Below are 24,532 nucleotides of genomic sequence, written 5' to 3' on the forward strand. Positions count from 1 at the left end.
CAGGCGCAATAACAGCGCAGTTTTAATAACGCGTTGGCCGCCTGCCCAGCGCACTGTCGCGTCTTTTTCTGAGCGCGTTTTCTGTGAGTGGGATTTTGTGCGTGGCTCCCCCCTCGCGCACTGGACGCTCGCCTCTCGCGCAGGCTTTGGCGTGGAGCTCGTGCAGGACTGGCTGTGCTCAGCGCCACTTCCGGCTTCCGTCATTTCATTCTCCCGCCGATGCGCGCAGCTCAACTCACTGTGTTCTATAAGCGAGCGAGCGGCCGACCTGCCAACACTCACTGACACTCACTCATCTCCGACCGCGCACGAGACCGCCGCATTTCTCTTTTCAAAAACTCTTCTCTTTTTCCCTCTTTTTTCCTCGTCTAAATCCTCCTCGCTACACTCCAGCAGTGGTAGTGGTAGTAATAAAACAAGAAAGCGGACCGGAGGCATAAAGGAGACAGGGACTTGTGGGATGAAAACGGGGCTCTAAAAAGATTCATCCTCTCCCGAACATCATCACCAACCATCATTCATTCATTACCTTGACAACCTCTGGCTTTGATTGACAGCTGGAGTGGCAAAAAGCCATGAGACACGACAGTTTAGTTACATGCAGGTTGTTGATGGGCCGGCTGTAACCTTCAGTTTGGTGCTTGACTTTTTTTTTCCCTTTCTTTTCTGGGGGGCAAAGAGGAAAAGAAGAATAATTGCAAAACTCTTCCCGATGCCCGCGCTCGTCCGTGTTGGAGAATAGGAGAGAATTCGGCTCGAAAAAGGGGGCATCTTTGCGGCGCATGAGTTTGTGAGCGGACTGGGAAATTAAATCTACGACACAGATCCAGAGGTTTATTGGAGCGCAGGCTGATGGCGCAAAGGGTAGGTTTAAAATCTCCAACACTCACCTCCACCAATGCACTATCTATCACAGGCCTCGACTGTCGCCGCACGCGCAAAACTACTTGAGCCTGACGCACTTTGCTGGGAATATCCTGAGCTCCGGGCTCCTGCTTTTGCTCGCTGCGCTTTTACAACTTCAACATGTTTTTGGTAATTACGGGCAAACTGCACGACTTTCCTCGCGTTTTCGCACACTTTCGCTTCTTTGTCTCCTTTTTTCTGTGCTCTTGCTGACTTTCTGCTTCTCTTGCAGTACGATGAGCTGGCTCACTACGGCGGCATGGACGGGGTCGGGATGTACGGGGATCCACACGCGCCTCGGCCGCTCCCGCAGGTCCACCATCTGAACCACGGACCGCCGCTCCACGCCAGCCAGCATTACGGCACACATGCCCCCCATCCCAATGTCATGCCCACCAGCATGGGCTCAGCTGTCAACGACGTGTTAAAGAGGGATAAAGATCAAATTTACGGGTGAGTTCCGCATTAAAATCGGATCCGCGGACTCCAGAGCCGCTTCGATTTCTGCTAACGTTTTCCCCGCAGCTTCGAGGAACTTTTCTCCTCGGGATTTTGGGAGCGAATCCACGCTTTGGACTTTGATTTATTTCAGAATCGCCTCAACAAACTTTTATTCGCTTTAAGTTCAAATCTGCTCAGATCGCCAAACCCCGACGCGATTTCGAGACTTCCGAGTTCTGCAGAATTATTACTGATTGTTTCGCGTGTCTGTTTTTGCTCATTATTGCTCTGTGCATTGACATGGCTGAGATCTAAAAGGCTGGCGTGTTGTTGTTTCTGCAGCCATCCTCTGTTTCCTCTCCTGGCTCTGGTCTTCGAGAAGTGCGAGCTGGCCACATGCACTCCCCGCGAGCCCGGGGTGGCCGGCGGAGACGTCTGCTCCTCGGACTCCTTCAACGAGGACATCGCTGTCTTCGCCAAACAGGTCCATACGCGCTGCAACACTTCCACCCGAAGACTTTCTGTTTTGTTTACACTTGGAAGTTCTAAGTAGCCGCATTAAATCGGCGCTTTTTCTACACTTAAACCAGATTAGCAACGATTTGAATTTTAATGCATAATTAAAATCTTACTATTGAATTGCTGCACATCGATTGCTATTAACCTCCATTCCCGTGTGTGTGTGTGTGTGTTTTAGGTCCGCGCTGAAAAACCTTTATTTTCTTCGAATCCAGAATTGGATAATTTGGTAAGGACACAAATCAGACTGTCTTTAAGAAGAGACTATCTTTAGTATTTTTTTTATTATTTTCTTTCGTCGGATTTGGAGATAGTAAAAGCAAATACGAGGATTTTTGATGTGTGACAGGATTGTTTGAAGTGGGACCCTCACAGCGGTCTGGAGTGGGGAATATTAGTGTGAAATAAGTCACTCATTATGGGGTTGATATCACCGTTAACACTTTCACGCAGGCCAGTTAATATAGCGGCGATTTATTTAACATCCAAAAATAATTGCTTGTTATTTCTCCGCCACATTACTGATTATTTTTAACATTACTTATTTTTATGTCATTTTATTTTTGGGGTTGGATAAGTTTGTGCACTGTAATATAACGCAACGAATATTAAAAATTAAAATGCATGTTCAAAATAAAAAATAAATAATTAAATGTAAATTTCAAATGCAAAGAATTGACACGGCTAACAGCTTGGGTTTCTCTCCACAGATGATACAAGCCATACAAGTATTACGGTTTCATCTTTTGGAGTTAGAAAAGGTAATCATTTAATTATTTGGATTTATGTGTTTTCAGAAATATTTCCGGCGAATTTACTGTGATTTTGTGGTGTGTTTTATTTTAATTGAACGATTCAGATGTTATATTTTGATGCTCAAATTCAATTATAATCTTGGACAAATTTAGATTGCTATTAAAACCATGTTAAAATTATCTTTGATTTTAAAATAATATATAATATATAATAATTCGTATTTATTAAATTAATTTATTTTTATACTTTCTGCTAAATTATGTCCAGCGCGTTCATATGTCTTATTGTCAAGCTGTAGTGTTTGTTTTTGTCGATTAACTTGTTGCTGGAGTCTCAGGAGAATAATAAGCATTGCTACAATTTCTCTATTGTTTCCCCGTCTTTACTCACGATGTCCTTTAATTGTGCTTATTTCTGGAGCGGCTACTGACAGAGGTTTTATTTTTGTTCTCTTCTCAAGGTGCACGAACTCTGCGACAATTTCTGCCATCGGTACATTAGTTGTTTGAAAGGAAAAATGCCCATAGATTTAGTGATTGATGAACGGGATGGCAGCTCAAAATCAGACCACGAGGAACTCTCGGGATCTTCGACCAACTTAGCCGATCATGTAAGTAACTGGAAGCTTTAATTGTTTAATTGTTGTGCACGGAATTGTGTATATACGCACAAATGGCATTCGAGTGGCTGATATGGATGAGATAAATGCTAAAAGTAGTTTCGGGCTTTTTTCCCTGAACTTGTGGCTTGTGTATTTAAATGCGATTTTGTGTTTTGTATTAATTTGTTGCTTTGCAAATAATAACATTGTTGTTTATAGTTGTGATAAAACAAATTAACGTGCTATTTTATAGCTGTATTATTAATATGTTATGCGGGCAGTACTGGGTAGTCTTTTTATAATGTGTCTCTCTTTAGTTTGCCAGGACGACGATGATGATGTTGTTATTGTGCATTAATTGTCTCTTATTGATTTTTTTTTGTTGTGGTTTGAGTCCGTTTTATAGACTCCATTACTGTGAATTCTCTGAATCTTGTCATTAAATTCCCGGCTTTGTGTAAACGCGTTGATCTCGGTGTTGTGTAAGTTAAATGTTGGGGAAACAGAAAGTTTTCCGCGTCGTGTAGTTGATATGGAGCGTCCTGTGGGATATTCAGAGAGCAGCAGATCAAGCCTGCTGAGAGAATTAAAGCAGATTTGAGCATCTGAGCATCTGTTAACTTCCATTAAAGTGCATTAAATTAATCGATTTAAAATCGGGAAAGGCAATTGTTTAAATTGCCACACACTGTATACGCAGGCTACTTAACATCTCAGAGTGTAGCTATAATTATAGACGCGAATATTTCCATCCGAACGCCGTGTATTCTGAATGTTATCATTTTGATAATGTCAACGCTAAACATGCAAGTTCATTCCTGCATTTTGTGTGTCGAAATTTAATTTACGGTTATTTGAATTAATATTCACGTATTTTTTTACGGGGTGTGCATGAATAGCCTATAGTTACCTGCTTTAATTTAATTTAAAACAGGAATGTCTTGCGCGCGTTGCATTACATAAAGTTATTAAAGTGTAAATTAGGATGAATTGTTTACTTTGATGATTTAGTGGTGTCGCTCAGTTTTAATAGATATTTGACTGCAAGTGAAGGATTGTATTTATTTATTTGCTTTATGTAAATATGTGAGAATGCGTGTGTGTGTGTGTGCGCGCGTGTGTATGTGTGTGCATTGAAGGTCCAAACGTCACATTTGCATAGTGTGCATGAGTGGCTGTGTTTGTTAATGAGAATAAATGATCACAGGCCTGTTGCTGCTCCACATACTGAGAAACGCACGACTTCATAGGCGACACACTGCTCAGACAACCGCTGGCTTTCTATTGCGAATCTAAATAAATTAGCTCCGTTAATTTCCTTTGGTCCTGCATTTTATTATGTGGCGTTTCTACTCCTTTTTTATGGTTATCTTTGGTGTGTTTGAGGACATCAGCTTGATTGTTGGATATGCAAATTTATTTAGGTAGTACCTTTCTCATCCTTTCCTCTCTCCTTTTTTGCTTTGATATGCATTTTTAATAGATTTTGCCTGAGGCTACATCATTTGGTGAAAGTTGCTTTGCTCGGGATGAAGGACATGCTCTCTCTCTCTCTCTCTCTCTCTCTCTCTCTCTCTCTCTCTCTCTCTCTCTCTCTCTCTCTCTCTCTCTCTCTCTGTGAATATCCCCACTTTTATTTACTATTGAATACTACATTGTCTCTGGGTGTAGTTTATGCTGATATCAAGGCCTTTATCAGGATGTCATTACATTTTGATGTGCTTCCAATCCATGCAAAAGCCTAAATTCTGCATTTATTAAAATAAAGCCAAATCACCCAGCTCTATAAACACCTCTGGACTGTGTAGAGTTGGTGAATAGATCTGCAATCCGCTTCCTCTGTTGATGATCTATTGGCAGGTCTGCTGAAAGGCTCGGTTCTTTTTTTCTTAAAATATGGACCTTTTGCAGTTAATCACCTCATTTTCCGTGCAAATATGACTTTTAAATACACTTTAAGCACTCTTTTTTTGCTGGATTAGCTTGTCGGATGGTCATCAACCACACTTTTTTTATCTACCAAAAACATTTCCTTAAGATATAGAAGAAACAAATACCAGAACAATACTTACTTTCCAAATGCAAATTTATTACACCATATTATTAGAAAAAATTTGAGAGATTTAAAGTTTATAGATTAAATATTATAGGTTAAAAACTAGCCATGTTGTCATTTACTAGGCAAACACAAACTGGCCAGCGCATTTAACTTTCCTCAGTCTTGCTAAAGCAGCATCTAAAAGCTTAAAACCTTCTTCAATGTTTATTTTAACAATTTATTATGGAATGGCAGTCACAATAGGACAAATGAGCTCTTGTATGGGATAAATTCTGGACTTTTGTCAGTGAGGGGTGGGTCTTTCGAACCATCCGAACCCCTCCGCCCACGGGTCTGATAATCTGAAACATCCAGCTAACAATCCGCTGTGTAGACTCAGCTCTGCCTCGTCTCTCGTATTTGCAGATTTATTTTTTAAAATAAGGGCACAGATGACATGTTGAGTTTTTTTGTGTGCCTCTGACATCGCCTCGGTGCCGTCTGTCATCATGTCGTTGTGACTTTATGAAATGTTGTGACATTCGCCTTTGGCATCCGCATTCTCCTATTTGTTTGCGGCTGTCATGTTGATTATAAATAAATGGATGTTTGTGTTAAGTTTTTAAAGCGCAAACACTTCGCGTCGTCGCGCTGTTGTGATCTTCGTGGATTGTGCTCATTGCGGGTCCAGCGACACACTCGGTGACCACAAATCGAGTGTGTTTTCCAGCAGACGTCCAGCTTGTGTTCTGGTGACACGCTGTGAGTGTTGCTGTGTTATTTTACATGTGTGTGTGTGTGTGTGTGTGTGTGTCGCATTGGTCATGCAGAAAGTGCTGTGATTTAGGTCATCGGGCCTCCAGTAATAACGCAGCATGTGTGTGTGTGTGTGTGTGTGTGTGTGTGTGTGTGTGTGTGAGAGAGAGAGAGAGAGAGAGAGAGAGAGAGAAAGAGAGACATGCAGCACACATCTGATCTGTTTGATCAGGGCTTGACTGCTCTCGTCTGGACCCCCCCCCCCCCCCCCCACACACACACACACACACACACACAACTTGTTGCTGTGGTTGTAGTGCTGCAGACGGAAGTGTGTAAGTCCCTCTCTGTCGATGGTCTCTGCTGGTTTTAGGTTTCCCGTTTAATAAATTCACCATTTCAGAATGAGATCTTATTGAAACTGGACGCCTGAAGATGTTGCTCGAGTCTATTTGTGGCACACACTGGAATTAAAGGAAAGCACAGATGCTTGTTGGATTTTGTTAGATGATTATTATTGAATTAAACTTAATTGTTGGCTATTTGCAATGTTATTTGTGTGCTTTAATTTAGGGCATAATCATAATCAGACAATAGTTACTGAAATGTAGTGAAAAGTTTGGGGTCATTATGTACAGGTTGGAGAAAGAGAGGTGTGCTATCCCAAGATTAGGTTAGATTCAGGTCGCCTTCATCCAAGGACAATGTGAGGTGCAATGATGATGTGAAATGACGTTGATATCCCTGCTGAAAAATCCAGCTTAAACCAGCCTAGGCTGGTTTTAGCTGGTTGAGCAGGCTGGTTTTAGAGGTGTTTTGGCCATTTCCAAGATGTTTTCCAGCCATTTCCAGCCTGGTCTTAGCTGGTCAGCCTGGAAAATGACCAGCCAAATCCAGCTAAAACCAGCTTGACCAGCCTGGTTTAAGCTGGACATAGCTGGTTTTGGCTTGACTGGTCAAGCTGGTTTTAGCTGCTCATCTCCCAGCCTGACCAGCTAAGAAATGGCTGGAAACCAGCCTGGAAGTGACCAATACCCCTCTAAAACCAGCCTGGTCGACCAGCTAAAACCAGCCAACCAGCTTAGTCTGGTTTAAGCTGCTTTTTTCAGCAGGGTTTTGGTTGATTTTAGGTTGTGTCGGAAAAAGTGACCAAAATTCGACGTCGATCTTAAACCAACATCATATTGACGTCAAACACTGACATTTATTAGTCAGGTAGAGCAACCAAAATCCAACGTCTCATAGACGTCACAGTGGTAACGTCCACACAACGTCCAGCTTGTTGTTGATATTTGGTTGATTTTAGGTTGCGTTGAAAGCACATCATATTACAATGTTTTACGGTAAACTACTGTATTTCAGTAGCTCGTAGAGTTATACACCAATATTCTGAGTAACTAACATCTACAAAATTCTATGGTTAACTACTGGATGTCATTAATTCATAGTGTTTTATACTGATGTTTTGAAGTACTAACATATTACAAAACTTTATGGTATCCTACTGTATTTTATGAATCCATAGCGTTAAACACTAAAGTAACATCAGTAAAGTACTAACATATTACAACATTTTATGGTAAACTACCACATATTATTAACCCATAGTGTAGTGCACCAATGTTTTAAAGTACTAACATGTTTGGTTGATTAACGTCAGTCCGATGTTGGACATTGATGTCAGTCTGATTTTCATTTCCAAACAAAATAACCAATTTACAACATCACTCTGACGTCATGTTGACGTCCTGTGCCCGCTGGGATGTTTTAGTATACAAGTAGTTTGTTTTTAATAAAGATGGATCTGATCTTCGTGACAGCACCCTATGCTCTATGGCCTCATAGTGTGCAACAGATTAAGTGATGACACATACTAGGTGACAAGTCACTTCTTTAGAATAACTGCAGTTTGTTTTCATTATGTGACCTTGAACCACAAACCCAGTCTTACATGTCCATTAAAAAAAACAAAAAACAATGTGAAGTTTCACAAACTAATTTGAAGAGGAGCACGTGGTATGCTGAATCTCTCATCTGTAATCATTAGAAAGCCAATCAGATCGTTCCAAACTCACTATAAATAGCCTGACTAGCATTACTCTCTCATCTTTATTTTTTAAAGAATCCCCCTGCCCACCCTATCTTAATTCAATTCAATTCAGCTTTATTTGTATAGTGCTTTTACAATGTAGATTGTGTCAAAGCAGCTTCACATATAAGATTATAGTGAATGTAAACAGTGTGGTTCAGTTTTCAGTGTTTAAGTTCAGTTTAGCTCAGTTCAGTGTGGTTTAATAATCACCACTGAGAGTCCAAACACTGGAGAGTAATCCGTCGATCCCGAACCATGTAAGCTAGTGGCGACAGCGGAAAAACTTCATCAATTGGCTAAAGTGAAGAATTAAACAACCTCAAGAGAAACCAGGCTCTGTTGGGCACGACCATTTTTCTGATGGCCAAACGTCTTGCGCAGAGCTGCAGTCTAGGCGCTGGAGAAACTGGACCTCAGCAAAGATTTGTCTGTCACTGGAGCGTCCCAGGAGAAAGTCTCATGCTCTCCACTCCTCCATACCCACCACAGCAGCTGCTCAGGATACGGCCTGGTCCAGGATTATGGAAACCTTGCGATCATCTTGTCACTGGTCTTAGATCAAAATCCCCCTTTTCTCCTTTCCCAGGGGGAGCTCTCGAGAACAACCTGATCTCGTGCCTCCTTACATGCTTATTGACCAGGCAGGAGGGACAGCATGCCAGACCTGCTCATATTATCAAGCAATATTTTGGCTTTCTTTACAGCTTGTTTGAACTTTAATGGACTCTTGGGAGCTCTGACAACTGTTTTGTTGTGATGTGAACTCTTAAAAGAAGAAATTTATACATCAGATTAAAGCTAAATAATGACTTCCCAATCGATGTGTGGATTATTAGAATAGGACAACATCTAAATATAGGGAAAATGGCCTTTAAAGTTGCACATCACCCATCAAAAGTTAAGTTTGATATAATTACAGTTTGCACATATAGTCTTCATGGAATATATGATTTTTAATATATAAAATAGACTTGTCATAGCATTTATATACAGTTGAAGTATATAAATACTTAAGAAATTATTAGATCCCCTGTTTATTTTTTCCCCAGATTTCTTCAACATTTCTTATCATATTAGTTTTAATAACTGATTTATTTTCTCTTTGTCATGATGACAGTAAATAATATTAGACTAGATATTCTTCAAGACACTTCTATACAGCTTAAAGTGGCATTTAAAGGCTTCACTAGGGTAATTAGGGTAACTAGGCCAGTTAGGGTAAATAGGCAAGTTATTATATAACCATGATTTGTTCTGTAGACTATTGAAAAAATATATAGGTTAGACAGGCTAATCATTTTGTCCTTAAAATTGGGTAAAAAAAAATTAATAACTGCATTTACTCTTGAAAAAATAAAACAAATAAGACTTTCTCCAGAAGAAAAAATATATATTATCAGACATACTGTGAACATTTCCTTGCTCTGTTAAACATCATTGGGGTAATAGAAAATAATAATAATAAATTCAAAGGGGGCTAATAACTCTGACTTCAACTGTACACTGATCTGAAGTGCTTCCTGTATCCTCCTTTTTAAGTCACTTTGGATAATATTGAATGTAAAATACGCATTTTTTTCCATAAAATACAATGACCCACACAGTGCAAAACATAAGGGCAGATTTACAGTGCGGGGTCACACATTAGGTCATTTCTTCCATCCCGGTATGACCGAGGTGTGTTTATGTCAGTGTGTGTGACATTAAAAACACTCTCAGCTGTCATCTCAGCGCTCTCCTTCTTGTCAGATAATTGGCAGTTTGGCTCTGAATAGTGATTCTTCCGCGACCCTTTAGCATGTTTTGTGAGCTCGGCTGTAATTACATGTTAAATGCAACAGAGCTGCGCGCGGAGAGAAAGGTCACGCTCGGAGATGCGCATGTGTTAGCAGGGGAATTTCTACACGTTTGCAGCCATTCCCGATCCGACATACATTTTTTGCATTGACGGGCAGGGCAGGTGCGTCGGTCAGCAGCACTCCTTCACCATTGTGTCCGGCTTTTATATTAATTACATCGTGCATTATCAGCGCTGGGTGCGTGACCCCGGTGAAGGGCGGCCCCCGGAGACACGCCGACCCTCTATCTTGTTCTTTATCTGCTCTATTGTGTGTTTGCGGCCTGCTAACGGCGCTCTTTAACACAATTAGAGCGGCTGCGTTTGACTCCTCATTATGGGGAAGGGTCCCAGGCCCGGGCGAGCGGGCGGGCGTTTGGGTCACACCGTGTCTCTCACTGGCTTTCTTTACAGCTTGTTTGAACTTTAATGGACTCTTGGGAGCTCTGACAACTGTTTTGTTGTGATGTGAGGCCTGAGCGAGAGCGGCTGCATTATTCATAAGTGGGAAAAGGGCTGTTGCTTTTTTTTTTGCTGCGAGGAAACTGGATATCAGCTGCAGAACTCTAGCAGGCTAGCAAAGACGCACATGTGTGCTGGAGCGAAACATGCAGCGGTCAGCACTTAGGGATCGGCTCTGGACTCGCGGCTGTGTTGGAGTGAAGCTGCAGCAGTGTTTTACACTGTCACAAGAAAATCTTTACTGGAAAAAAAAAACCCTGATAGCTGTGGTTACCAGACTTTTACTGTTAAAAATATGGTAGAAACAATTTAAAAAATCTAAAGATTTTATATTATAAATAGTAGTGTCATACACCAGTGTTCTGAATGATAACATCTACACATATTACAAAATTTTACGCTAAACTACCGTATTTAATTGATCCAATTGGTAATACACCAAAGTTTTAAAGTAACATTACATCCTATTAGGATATTTTACGGTACAGTACTGCAAATTATTGACCCATAGTGTTATACATCAATATTTTGAAGTATTAACATATTGCAAAATTTTATAATAAACTACCATATTTCATTAAATCATAGAGTTATACACCAATGTTGTAAAGTAGTAATAAAGTATTATGGTAATCTACTATATTTTATTAATTCATAGTGTAATACATCAAAGTTCTGAATATTTTACAGTAAACTATTGTATTTCTGTAATTCATAGCGTTTTACACCAATGTTTTAATTATTTTACAGTAAGCTACTGTATTTCAGTAATTCATAGTGTTATACACCAATGTTTTAAATATTTTACAGTAAACTACTGTATTTCAGTAATTCACAGTGTTATACACCAATGTTTTAAATATTTTATGGTAAGCTACTGTATTTCAGTAATTCATAGTGTTATACACCAATGTTTTAAATATTTTACGGTAAACTACTATATTTCTGTAATTCATAGTGTTATACACCAATGTTTTAAATATTTTACAGTAAACTACTGTATTTCAGTAATTCACAGTGTTATACACCAATGTTTTAAATATTTTATGGTAAACTACTGTATTTTAGTAATTCATAGTGTTATACACCAATGTTTTAAATATTTTACAGTAAACTACTGTATTTTAGTAATTCATAGTGTTATACACCAATGTTTTAAATATTTTACGGTAAACTACTATATTTCTGTAATTCAAAGCGTTTTACACCAATGTTTTAAATATTTTACGGTAAACTACTGTATTTCAGTAATTCATAGTGTTTTACACCAACGTTTTAAATATTTTACAGTAAACTACTGTATTTCAGTAATTCACAATGTTATACACCAATGTTTTAAATATTTTACGGTAAACTACTGTATTTCAGTAATTCATAGTGTTATACACCAATGTTGAAATATTTTACAGTAAACTACTGTATTTCAGTAATTCATAGTGTTATACACCAACGTTTTAAATATTTTACGGTAAACTACTGTATTTCAGTAATTCATAGTGTTATACACCAATGTTGAAATATTTTACAGTAAACTACTGTATTTCAGTAATTCATTGTTTTATACACCAATGTTTTAAATATTTTACGGTAAACTACTGTATTTCAGTAATTTATAGTGTTATACGCCAATGTTTTAAATATTTTACGGTAAACTACTGTATTTCAGTAATTCATTGTGTTATACACCAATGTTTTAAACATTTTATGGTAAACTACTGTATTTCAGTAATTCATTGTGTTATACACCAATGTTTTAAACATTTTATGGTAAACTACTGTATTTCAGTAATTCATATTGTTATACACCAATGTTTTAAATATTTTACAGTAAACTACTGTATTTCTGTAATTCAAAGCGTTTTACACCAATGTTTTAAATATTTTACGGTAAACTACTGTATTTCAGTAATTCATTGTGTTATACACCAATGTTTTAAATATTTTACGGTAAACTACTGTATTTCAGTAATTCATAGTGTTATACACCAATGTTTTAAATATTTTACGGTAAACTACTGTATTTCTGTAATTCATAGTGTTATACACCAATGTTGAAATATTTTACAGTAAACTACTGTATTTCAGTAATTCATTGTGTTATACACCAATGTTTTAAATATTTTACGGTAAACTACTGTATTTCTGTAATTGATAGCGTTTTACACCAATGTTTTAAATATTTTACGGTAAACTACTGTATTTCAGTAATTCATTGTGTTATACACCAATGTTTTAAATATTTTACGGTAAACTACTGTATTTCAATAATTCATAGTGTTATACACCAATGTTTTAAATATTTTATGGTAAACTACTGTATTTCAGTAATTCATTGTGTTATACACCAATGTTTTAAATATTTTACGGTAAACTACTGTATTTCAGTAATTCATAGTGTTCTACACCAATGTTTTAAATATTTTACGGTAAACTACTGTATTTCAGTAATTCATAGTGTTATACACCAATGTTTTAAATATTTTACAGTAAACTACTGTATTTCAGTAATTCATTGTTTTATACACCAATGTTTTAAATATTTTATGGTAAATTACTGTATTTCAGTAATTTATAGTGTTATACAAAATGTTTCAAATATTTTACGGTAAACTACTGTATTTCAGTAATTAATAGTGCTATACACCAATGTTTTGAAGTACTAACATCTACACACTGCAAAATTCTATGGTAAACTACTGTATTTCCTTAATTCGCATTGTAATACATGAATATTTTGAAGTGCTAACATGTTACAAAATTTTACGGTAAACTACCGTATTTTATTAATCCGAGTTTTGAAGTATTATCTACACATCATATTGCAAAATAATATGTTAATCTACTGTATTTCAATAATTCACAGTGTAATACAGTAATATTTTGAAGTATTGACATGTGCAATTTTTTAAAATTCTGTGGTAAACTACTGTATTTTAGTAATTCACAGTGTTAAACAAGTTTTGAAGTAACATCTACACATTATATTACAATATTTTACAGTAAACGTCTGTATTTCAGTAATTCATAGTGCTATACTCCAATATTTTGAAGTAACTTCTACACATCTTATTGCAATATTTTATAGTTAACTACCACATTTCAGTAACCCATAGTGTAATACACCAAAGTTTTGAAGTACTAACAACAAGACATTACAAATTTCTATAGTACACTACTGTATTTCATTAATTAATAGTGTTAAGCACAGATGTTTTGAAGTACTAACAACATTTTACAGTAAATTACCGTATTTCATTCATTCGTAATGTAATACACCAGTATTTTAATGTACTAACATGTACATATTACAAAATTTTAAAGCAAACTACTGTATGTCATTAATTCATAGTGTTTGATACAGATGTTTTGAAGTACTACCATATTGCAAAATTTTACGGTAAACTACCGCATATTACTAACCCATAGTGTTAAACACCAAAGATTTTAAGTAACATCCACACATCATATTACAATATTTTATGGTAAACTTCTGTATTTCCGTAATTCATAGTGTTATACACCAATTTTATAAAGTAACATCTACAAATCATATTACAATATTTTACGGTTAACTACCGCATTTCATTAACCCATAGTGTTAAACACCAAAGTTTTGAAGTAACATCTACACATATTACAATATTTTACGGTAAACTACTGTATGTCATTAATTAATAGTGTAAAACACCAACGTTTTGAAGTACTAACATATACACATCATGTTTAGAAATATTTTACAGTAAGCTACCGTATTTCATTAATTCAATTGCATTTCAACAGTTTTATATTTTTTTTGTTTCAGTTGATTTTTAATGTATTTTCACAGCAGAACACAAGGAAATAAATAATGGCACCACATTATCAGTCATTTTTAAATAAATAACATGTCCCTGCTAACTGAACTCAGCGTTGTTGCTGATAGTAGCCACTGTCAATGTTGAATATTGAATTGATGAATGTGATGTAATTCATGAAAATACTAAATAAGCGTGATCATGTGTGCGGTAGAGCTGTGTGTGTATAGAGAATCAACAGCAGACATACTCCGCTGAGACTCCTAAGACACTTAAATCTGTGTGTGTGTGTGTGTGTGTGTGTGTGTGTGTGTGTGTGTGTGTGTGTTCGCTGCACATACTCGATTGCGCTCAGATTAAGACTTGAGCTTTGTCTCTAATGAGCTTACAGCAAATGCTCACTGTCTTTTGCAGAAATGCGCGTGTGTGTGTTTGTGTGTGTGTTTAATGCGCTTGTTTGGATGAGACTCTGTTGCATCAGGCGTGTGCTTCATGGCTGTGAAAGACTGCAACCTGTAGTTGTTCGCTGTTGAGCGCGATTTTCGGTGTAAATGGGTATTCTGTATGTAGGTTAATTCAGAGATTTGAATATATTTATTGATATAAACGTATAGTGTGTATGTGTGTGAGTGTGTGCCTTGTATTTCTCACCTTGTGGGGACGCTTTCAGGATGTTTTGATAGTTTTGTTGACTTCAGATCTGCATTCTTACTCGTTCACCATCAGTATATGGAAAAGAGCAGCGTGAACATTCTGATAACAAGCTCATTTGCAGAAAGTCACATGTGATTTGGGCATCGTTATTAGCCTGAACTGTACACCAGAAACGTCATGTCGTGTGTGTGTTTGTTTGTTTGTTTGTGTGGGCAACTGTGTGTGAATGTGTATGTGTGTTTGCTATTGTGTGAATGTGTGTATACGTGTGTTTGCTATTGTGTGAAGTCATATGTGTATGTGTGTATAAATGTGGTTGTTATTGTGTGAATGTGTGTGTGTATGTGTGTTTGGTATTGTGCAAATTTGTGTGAGTGTGTTTGTTTGCATGTAAGTGTGTGTTTGTGTGTGTGTGTGTATGTGTGTGTGAGAGTATGTGTGAGTATGTGAATGTGTGTGTTTGCTGTGTGGGAGTGTGTGTAAGTGTATACCTGTTTTTTGTGTGTGTCCGCGCGTGTCTGTGTGTAAATGGGTTTATTAGTGTGTAAATGTGTACGTGTGTGTCTGAATGTGTTTGTTAGTGTGTGAATGTATATGTATGTATGTGTGTGCGTGTGCGTGTGTGTGTGTGTGTGTGTGTGTGTGTGTGTGTGTCTGTGTGTCTGTGTGTGTGTGTGTGTCTGTGTGTGTGTGTGTGTCTGTGTGTGTGTGTGTGTGTGTGTGTGTGTCTGAATTTGTTAGTGTGTGAATGTATATGTATGTATGTATGTGTGTGTGTGTGTGTGTGTGTGTGTGTGTGTGTGTGTGTGTGTGTGTGTGTGTCTGAATTTGTTTGTTAGTGTGTGAATGTATATGTATGTATGTATGTGTGTGTGTGTGTGTGTGTGTGTGTGTGTGTGTGTGTGTGTGTGTCCTGCTGGAGTGGTAAAGGAAATTCCTCCTCTTGCTCGTCAGTGTGTAACACAGATAAAGCTCTTCCTGTACAGTAGAAATAAATCCTGTTTCCCTGCGGGCCGATCGGACCCCGAGAAACCTCCGGAAGGGTGCGGAGGAGATGCCCACTCACACACGACAAACCCACCGCTCGCGCCAGTCTGTGTGTGTGTGTGTGTGTGTGTGTGTGTGTATTGTCTCAGTCTAAAAGATGAACTGCTCCTCAAGACTAATGTTTAGGTTAATCCCCGAACCACGGGTCACTTTCTGCAACAGAGAATGTTATCAGAATGTTCACGCTGCTCTTTTCCTTATACTGAAGGTGAATGAGGAAGAATGCAGTTCTGTTGTTTATATTCAGATGCTTCTTGATTTAATAGTTGTAGATATTTAGACTAGAACTTCTGCTGTATGGGTGTTTCTGCTGGTGAGGGCTTGTAGATCAGCGTTCAGCACATTCATGAGTCCTTTCTCTCTCTTTGTGCTGCGGATGGGGAACGGATGGATCCGCTCGGACCGTCTCCAGAATCCGGCGTCCTGGAGAGATCACGACGACGCCACGTCCACACACTCGGCCGGCACACCGGGACCCTCCAGCGGAGGCCTGGCGTCGCAGAGCGGAGACAACAGCAGCGAACAAGGTGAGTCTGAGATTTGAACATCCATCTGGTACTGAACCAGATCCGATATGACAGCAACACACTGCGCAGGCCGCCCTGAGTGTGTGAATGCAGGCATGTGTGTGTTTGTGTGTGCTGGCTTTCTTGACTTGCGAGGACAGAAATTTGGTGTCGGCAACACTGTACAATACTATTGCTGTCTTCCACTGTAAGCGCTTGAATTCTTTAATATCTGATGTTTATTAAATAGCTGTAAATAATTGCTCAGAAAGTCAGTTGGATGACATTGATCTTCTTTGTCATTATTGTTATAGTTGGGATTTGAATAAATTATTAAACACTATACTGTGTGCTGTAGCTGTTGTACTTGGTGTGAATAGGCATTTAGGGACTAGAAAATATTAGGTGCGTGCAAAAACGATGCAATGCACCAGTAATATAATATAATATAATATAATATAATAAAATTTAATATAATATAATATAATATAATATAATATAATATAAGATATATTAATTTATTTTAATTTAATTTAATATAATATAATATAATATAATATAATATAATATAAAATAATTTAATTTAATGTAATATAATATAAAATAATGTATTGTATTAATAAAATATAATATAATATATTAATAAAATACAATATGATATATTATTAAAATATAATTTGATTTTATATAATATAATATAATATAATATAATATAATTAATATAATATAATATAATTTAATTTAATATAATATAATATAATATAATATAATATAATATATAATAAAATAAAATATAATTTAATATAATATAATATAATATAATATAAAATAATATAATATAATTTAATATAATTTAATTTAATTTAATTTATTTTGATATAATGTGTTGTGCATTAAGCAGCTGTCTGTGATGTAGAGCAAGAGGGAAATAAGTATTATTGATCATGTTGAAGTCATAAGTACCAGTGAGCACTGCAGTTATTGACTCTCTCACACTGGATCCAGTAACGGCCGGTCGATACAGGCTAACACACTTACGGTACGACATACGGAACTGCCTAGAAGTGATCCGGTCAAGCTCCGGCCCAAACCAACCCAAACACAGACTGGAGAAACATAGAGAGAGGGAGAGAATGAAGTAACCGAGAAGGAGAAACAAATGAGACAGGACCAAAAGAGTGAGACAGTACAGGGAATTTAAAAATACAGAAAGAGTGAGACAGGATAAAGAAAGAAGTTACTGAAGAGGGGAAAAAGAGAGAGTGAGACAGAAGAGTCAGACAGGACAGAGAATAAAACAATACAGAGAGTAAGACAGGACATGGTAGGACCAGTAAGATAGGACCAAAAAGAGTGAGACGGGACAGAGAAAATAGTACAAGAGAAAAAAAAACAGCAAGAGTGACAGAGAATTAAAAGAGTGAGACAGGACAGAGGATGAAACAACACAGAGAGTGAGACAGGACGAGGAATGAAACAACACAGAGAGTGAGACAGGACGAGGAATGAAACAATACAGAGAGTGAGACAGGATCTGAAGAGTGAGACAATACAGAGAGTGAGACAGGATCTAAAGAGTGAGACAATACAGAGAGTAAGACAGGATCTAAAGAGTGAGACATACAGAGAGTGAGACAGAATCTAAAGAGTGTGACAATACAGAGAGTGAGACAGGATCTAAAGAGTGAGACAATACAGAGAGTGAGACAGGATCTAAAGAGTGAGACAATACAGAGAGTGACACAGGATCTAAAGAGTGAGACAGCACAGAGAGTGAGACAATACAGAGAGTGAGACAGGATCTAAAGAGTGAGACAGCACCGAGAGTGAGACAATACAGAAGGTGAGACAGGATCGAAAGAGTGAAACAGCACAGATAGTGAGACAATATGGAGAGTGAGACAGGATCTAAAGAGTGAGACAGCACAGAGAGTGAGACAATACAGAGAGTGAGACAGGACCTAAAGAGTGAGACAGCACAGAGAGTGAGACAATACAGAAGGTGAGACAGGATCTAAAGAGTGAGACAGCACAGAGAGTGAGACAATACAGAGAGTGAGACAGGATCTAAGGAGTGAGACTGGATAAAAATTGAAACACAGAGAGTGAGACAGGACAGAGAATGAAATGATACAGAGAGTAAGACAGGACAAAGAGTGCGACTGAAAGAGTGAGACAGGACAGAGAATAAAACAATACAGAGTGAGAAAGGATCAAAAGAGTAAGACGGGAGCGAAAATGAAACAACTCAGAGAGCAAGACAGGAAAGAGAGTGAGACAAGACAAAGAGCTAGACAGAATAGAAAATGAAACAATACAGGGAGTGAGACAGGACAGTGCAATGATTAAAATAGGGAAAAAACTGAGAGTGAGATAGAACCAAATGAGTGAGACAGGACAGAAAATGAAACAACACAGAGAGCAAAACGGGACAGAGAGTGAGACAGGATCAAAAGAGTGAGACAGGGCCGAGAATGAAAAATACAGAGAGTTAGTCAGGACAGAGAGTGAGACAGGCCTAAAAGAGTGAAACATGACAAAGAGTGGGACAGGACAGAGAGTGAGACAGGGTCAAAAGAGTAAGACAAGACAGAAAATGAAACAATGCAGAGAGGGAGACAGGATCAAAAGAGTGAGACAGGACAGAAAAAGAAGTAATCGAGGAGAAAAAAATACGAGTTAATAAGAGAGACAGAACTGGAAGTATGAGACAGGACAGAGATTAAAAACAATACCGAGAGTGAGACAGAACTAAAAGAGTGAGACAGAACAGATAATGAAACAATACAGAGAGTGAGACAGGTCAGATAATGAAATGATACAGAGAGTGAGACAGGTCAGAGAGGAAGAAGTAAAACAGGAGAAAATCAATAAGAGGAAAGGAAAAGAGTGAGACAGGACAGAGAATGAAACAATACAGGATCCAGTGAGACAGGACAGAGAGAGTGAGACAGGCCATGGGTGATAAGGAGGCAGAGGCATGAGGTGCAGTAATGCAGCGTCCTGCAGCGTCCTGTGACCTTTGACCCCAGCCAGCAGAACAGACGCCTCATTTCTCACATTCTTGCAATTATGTTCACGCTCTGTGCTCGGAGCGCTTGTTCACTCACAACACACTCTCTACACGCTCTCCCTGCTCAAAGAACGCATTTATTACAGCGCTGGAATGTGTGTGTGTGTGTGTGTGTGTGTGAGAGAGAGAGAGAGACAGACAGGTAACAAGCTTTAACTCTAGTGTTGGTTTGTGGAGAGCAGACACACACACACACATTATGATAACATTAGTGTATGTGTGATACCGTGCATAATGCTATCATAATGTGTGTGTGTGTGTGTGTGTGTGTGTGTGTGTGTGTGTGTGTGTGTGTGTGTGTGTGTGTGTGTGTGTGTGTGTGTGAGTGTGTGTTTCTGTACTGTTGTGGGTCAAATCTTTTTAAAATGTTCTCACAGATGTAGGGAAGCAGGTAATATTAAAATGATCATTGTGTTATATTGTATATATTGCATTGTATAAAGCAGCCATTCCACAAGGATTGCTCGTCAGTCTGTGTGTGTGTGTGTGTGTGTGTGTGAAACCACTGCTAACTGATGACAGGAGCGTGTCGGTCCAGTGTTAATGAGTTAATGAAGCCATCGGTCCATCATTTATCTCTACACACATGAGTGTGTTCAGTGTCGTTCGGTCACACACACATTTCCTGCTCGGCTGACAGATTTCAACATAATAGTGTGCAGGAATCTGCTGCTGTTCCACTTTATAGAAAAGAAGAGATCAGTCACTCGTTATTTTAATGTAGAATTCCTGCTATTAACAAGCCAATTACTCAGAATTTTAACTTAATACACTGTTAATTATCTGCTTATTAATAGTTATTAAGGTAGTTGTTGGGTTGGATAAGTGATGTAGATTATGTTCATACTTTATAACAGTTCATATTTGAGTAGCTCTATACTGTGAGCTCTTCTTTATCTTTGAGCTCTATACTTTTTATATGTTTGTAAAGCACTTTGAGATGCTTCGATTAAATGTGCAACATAAAATAAGAATGTATTAATATTATTATTATTATTATTACTATATATTACTATTATTATTGTTATATTATTATAAATATTATTATTATTTTTAATATTATTATTTTCATTAATATTATTTTTTATTATTTTATTATTATTATTTTTCTTTTTTATTGTTCTATTTGTTATAATTTTATATTTATTTTTTTATTTATTATCATCATTATTATTGTTATTATTATTATCATCATTATTATTTTCATTATTATTTTTTTACTATTATCATTTTTATTATTTTTTTATTATTATTCTTTATTATTATTATTTTTATTTTCTATTATTATTCTATTTATAATATATTAATATATTTATTTATTATTATCATTAATACAAATATTGTTATTGTTAGTATTATTGTTATTATTATTATTTCTTATTTTTTAATATTATTTTTATTATTATTCTGTTTATTATTATTTTTTATTATTATTATAATTTTTTACTATTATTATTATTATTTTTATTATATTTATAATTTTATTTATTATTATTATTATTATTATTATATTTATATATATATATTTTACTTATATTTTTATTATTACTATTATTTATTATTAATAATTTTATATTATTTTTATTATTATTCTGTTCATTATTATTATTATTTTCATTATTATAATTTTTTACTATTATTATTATTATTTTATTTATTATTATTATTATTTATTATTATTATTATTATTATTATTATATATATATATATTTTTACCTTTATTTTTGTTATCTTTTTTATATTTAGATATTTTTTATTATTATTATTAGCATTATTATATTTATTATTACTATTATTATTTATTATTATTATTATTATTATTATTAATAATAATAAAAATAATAATAATAATAATAATAATAATAATAATAATAGAAAATAAAAGTGCACTAAACCTCCAGGACAGAGTAGAAATAGAATGAATGGAAGAATACCGTACATGCCTGCTTACTTCTAGTAGCTTGATCTGCACTGCGCTGGCCCTTCAAACAACACTGCAGAGTGTTTTCCAGGCTCTTGTTTTAGCACGCTGTGCCTGAGGGGGTCAGCCAAGAAGTCACCCTTAAGAGGTGATAATCCCATCACACACTAGTCTCCAGCGATGTTTTCCCCGGACGGCTCTCATCAGACTCTGACCCTTGTTTCTGCGCTGGCGATGGGTTGCTGAGGTCTGAAGATCTGCATCTCAGCCACTGGGAAAAGTGCAGGGCTGGATTAATATTGTTTCTAAATACGAAAGGATTTGAGATGCTGATGACCGTTAAACTTCTTGTGTAAAAGATCCATTGTGTTTGTGGACGTGTTAATCCAGCCCACCACCTCCTCCTTTCCCCCTAAAAAAGCTGGTGGAGGGCTAGTGCTGGGCGGTGTGGTCTCTGAAGCGCGTCACCGCACCGATGCCCTACAGGTATCTCTGGAACGAGTGAGTGGGCGGATGAAAAAAAAAAGATGCTGCCTTCCCAAGCACGGCTAACGTATTTATGCAAATCTTTTTGGGCATTATTGCAGATAAGCTCATTTTATAGTCTGATTTCCGCTCCCTCGTGTGCCATAATGAGTCGTCGAGCACCGGGGAGCGTATCGGGGAAGAGCTCCGGTCCGTTTGTCCGTCCTGTTCGCCGTCCTGTCGGTGGAGGAATTTTGACGGCGTTTAGTGCTATTAGCTGTCGTTATTGGAGGCAGCCGTCTAATAATTTCTAATTACCCTAAGGAGGTATTAGGAGTGTTAGTCAGCAAGGATAATTTCTTATTTGCACGCCTGGAGCGGTGAGCTCTCTAGAAGAACGGAGGCTAATGTGCAACAAAACAAATCAACGTGCCACGCAGGGCTGCGGGCTTCAGGGAGGAGGCCGAGATAACGCTCATTATGCATCATGATAATTCATTTAGAATGTGATCAATTTCAGAATGGAGGCTGTAGACACACACACACACACACACACACACCATTAAAAAAGGATGAGGAAACGAGGCTGCTGTTCAAGCACTGACTCGCGGGCTGTTCAGGTAGCTCCGGTTACACACTTGCCATGTTTTAAGGCTGATGAATGGTAAACGCTGCCTCCTCTCTTCATTTCCTCTGATCTTATGCGCCCTTGAAATGGATTTCTTAGTGTAACAAAATAAACTGCGAGGCGGGGAATTGAGTGGGTGTTTCATAGTTTGCAACTTTACTGACCTGGCTGATCATCTCTGATTTTTTGTGTGTGCCCTGATCGTGAATTAAGGAGTTAATTTCCTTTTTCTCCCCTCGCTCCTCAGATGCACGCTCCCCATGGGATTTCTCGATTTTAATTGCGGTAGCGCAGCAGTTCTCATTATGAACAAATTCTGTCGTGTCCGCTGTTTCCATCTTCTTCTAGAAAGCATCTTCCCTTGTCCCTTCAGCCTACGATGACTTAACCTCTTAAAAACAATTGCAGGAAGTTTAAGCAGAGACGTCTGCAATGTAATACCAAACAATGGCGTTTCGCGATAGCAGCCGCTTTTCCACATTCGACATCCTCCAGTGGAAAAGCTTTACTAGTCATGAGGGAAAACACCAGAGTAGACAAAGCACAAAACCAAACAAGGCGAGCGAGAGAGATGGAGAAGAAAAGGCATGTTGTGTTTAGCGGTGTTGCGGGGTCAGGCCAGCATTGAGTGTTTCTCGCTGGGCCGCGGTCCTCAGACGACCGACTGTCTGCGGGAGACATCTGCGAATCCGACCTGTCGACCCGCAGAAGCGCTCTGAAGTGAGGGAACGCTGCCTTTAGCCCTCGCACGGCCCGCAGGACAAACTACAGCGCTATTAACAAACAGAGAGAGAGACAAAACAAGAGGGAAAGCCGGCCGAAGCGCGTCAGAACGGGTTTGTTTCTTCCTCAAAGGCCTGGCGGTCTGCGATCCTGCTCAGGATGCCCACGAGATCACTTTCCTTCTTTATGAGTAAAGAGCAGCTCGGTGCTGGAGAGGTTAGGATGGCCTGATCAGGAAAACGCACCTGCTGTTGGGTGGGCTGGCGTCCAATACATCTTTGTATGGTAAACCCGATGATTCTGCAGGCGCCGGTTAGGGTGATCTTTCACTTTGTGGTTCAAAATCCTTAATTAAAGCTTTGTATGCTTCTACCACATCCGCTTCTTTCCTCTATGTGTGCATTGCCATGGTATATACACAAATCAGTGAGTGAAACTCAATATCTTTTAAGACCTTTTTTAAGACGCGTTCCATACACTTCAACACCTCATCACCACTTCAACCGGTAACACTGGCGACATTTGAACTTACAGAATATTCACTAAATACTGATTGTCAGGAAGAAATCCTAAACTAAAACATCATTCTTATGCTGAATATAGTGCTGATCAGGAAAACTCACCTGCTGTTGGGTGGGCTGGTGTCCAATACACCATTGTACGGTAAACTAGTCGCATTCCCTGCAGTTCTGGAGGCGCCGGCTAGGTTAGCTGGAGATCTCTAGCTTTTTGGCTCGGTTCATTTTGTGTTTCAAAACCCTTGCTAAGGTCAAAGCATAGTCCGCTTCCACCAAATTCAATTCTTTCCTCAATGTGTGCATTACTATGATGTATAAAAAAATCAGTGAGTGAAATTTCATACCTTTTAAGACCTTTTTAAAGACTATTTTGATACACTTTAACACCTCATCACCACTTTAGCTTTGACATTGCAGAATTATTGACTAAATGCTGATTGTAAGCAACGAATCCTAAAATCATTCATATCCTGAATATAGTGCTGATCAGGAAAACACACCTGCTGTTGGGTGGGCTGGCGTCCAATACATTAGTTTTGTGCAGTAAACCAGTCGTGTTCCCTGCGGTTCTGGAGGCGCCGGGTAGGTTAGGGTGATCTTTAACTGGAGGTCTTTGGCAATTCATTTTGGCTCATTTTGTGGTTTGAAATCCTTGCTAGTGTCAAAGTTTAGTTCGCTTCTACCACATTCGCTTCTTTCCTCAATGCGTGCATTACCATGGTATATACAGAAATCAGTGAATCATCTTTTAAGACCCTTATTTTTAGGCCCCGTTTACACTAATGCATTTTAGTA

General features: G+C 37.8%; 1 protein-coding gene across 11 annotated transcripts in view; it reads left to right on the plus strand.

The window, feature by feature from the left end:
- The first annotated feature begins 247 nt into the window (after positions 1–247).
- Positions 248–24,532, plus strand: part of meis2a (Meis homeobox 2a) — a 105,582-nt gene continuing 81,297 nt past the window's right edge. For 4 of the 11 annotated variants that reach the window (XM_009293343.5, XM_009293340.5, XM_009293342.5 and 1 more), the window contains exons 1-7: positions 248–864; positions 1,139–1,359; positions 1,690–1,831; positions 2,045–2,095; positions 2,577–2,627; positions 3,083–3,232; positions 16,280–16,430. In XM_009293343.5, coding sequence (XP_009291618.1) covers positions 853–864; positions 1,139–1,359; positions 1,690–1,831; positions 2,045–2,095; positions 2,577–2,627; positions 3,083–3,232; positions 16,280–16,430 — 778 coding nt within the window. In that variant the 5' untranslated portion in view covers positions 248–852. 11 annotated transcript variants of the gene reach the window in all.

This window comes from Danio rerio, chromosome 17 (genome assembly GCF_049306965.1).
Source record: "Danio rerio strain Tuebingen ecotype United States chromosome 17, GRCz12tu, whole genome shotgun sequence".
NCBI lineage: Eukaryota > Metazoa > Chordata > Actinopteri > Cypriniformes > Danionidae > Danio > Danio rerio.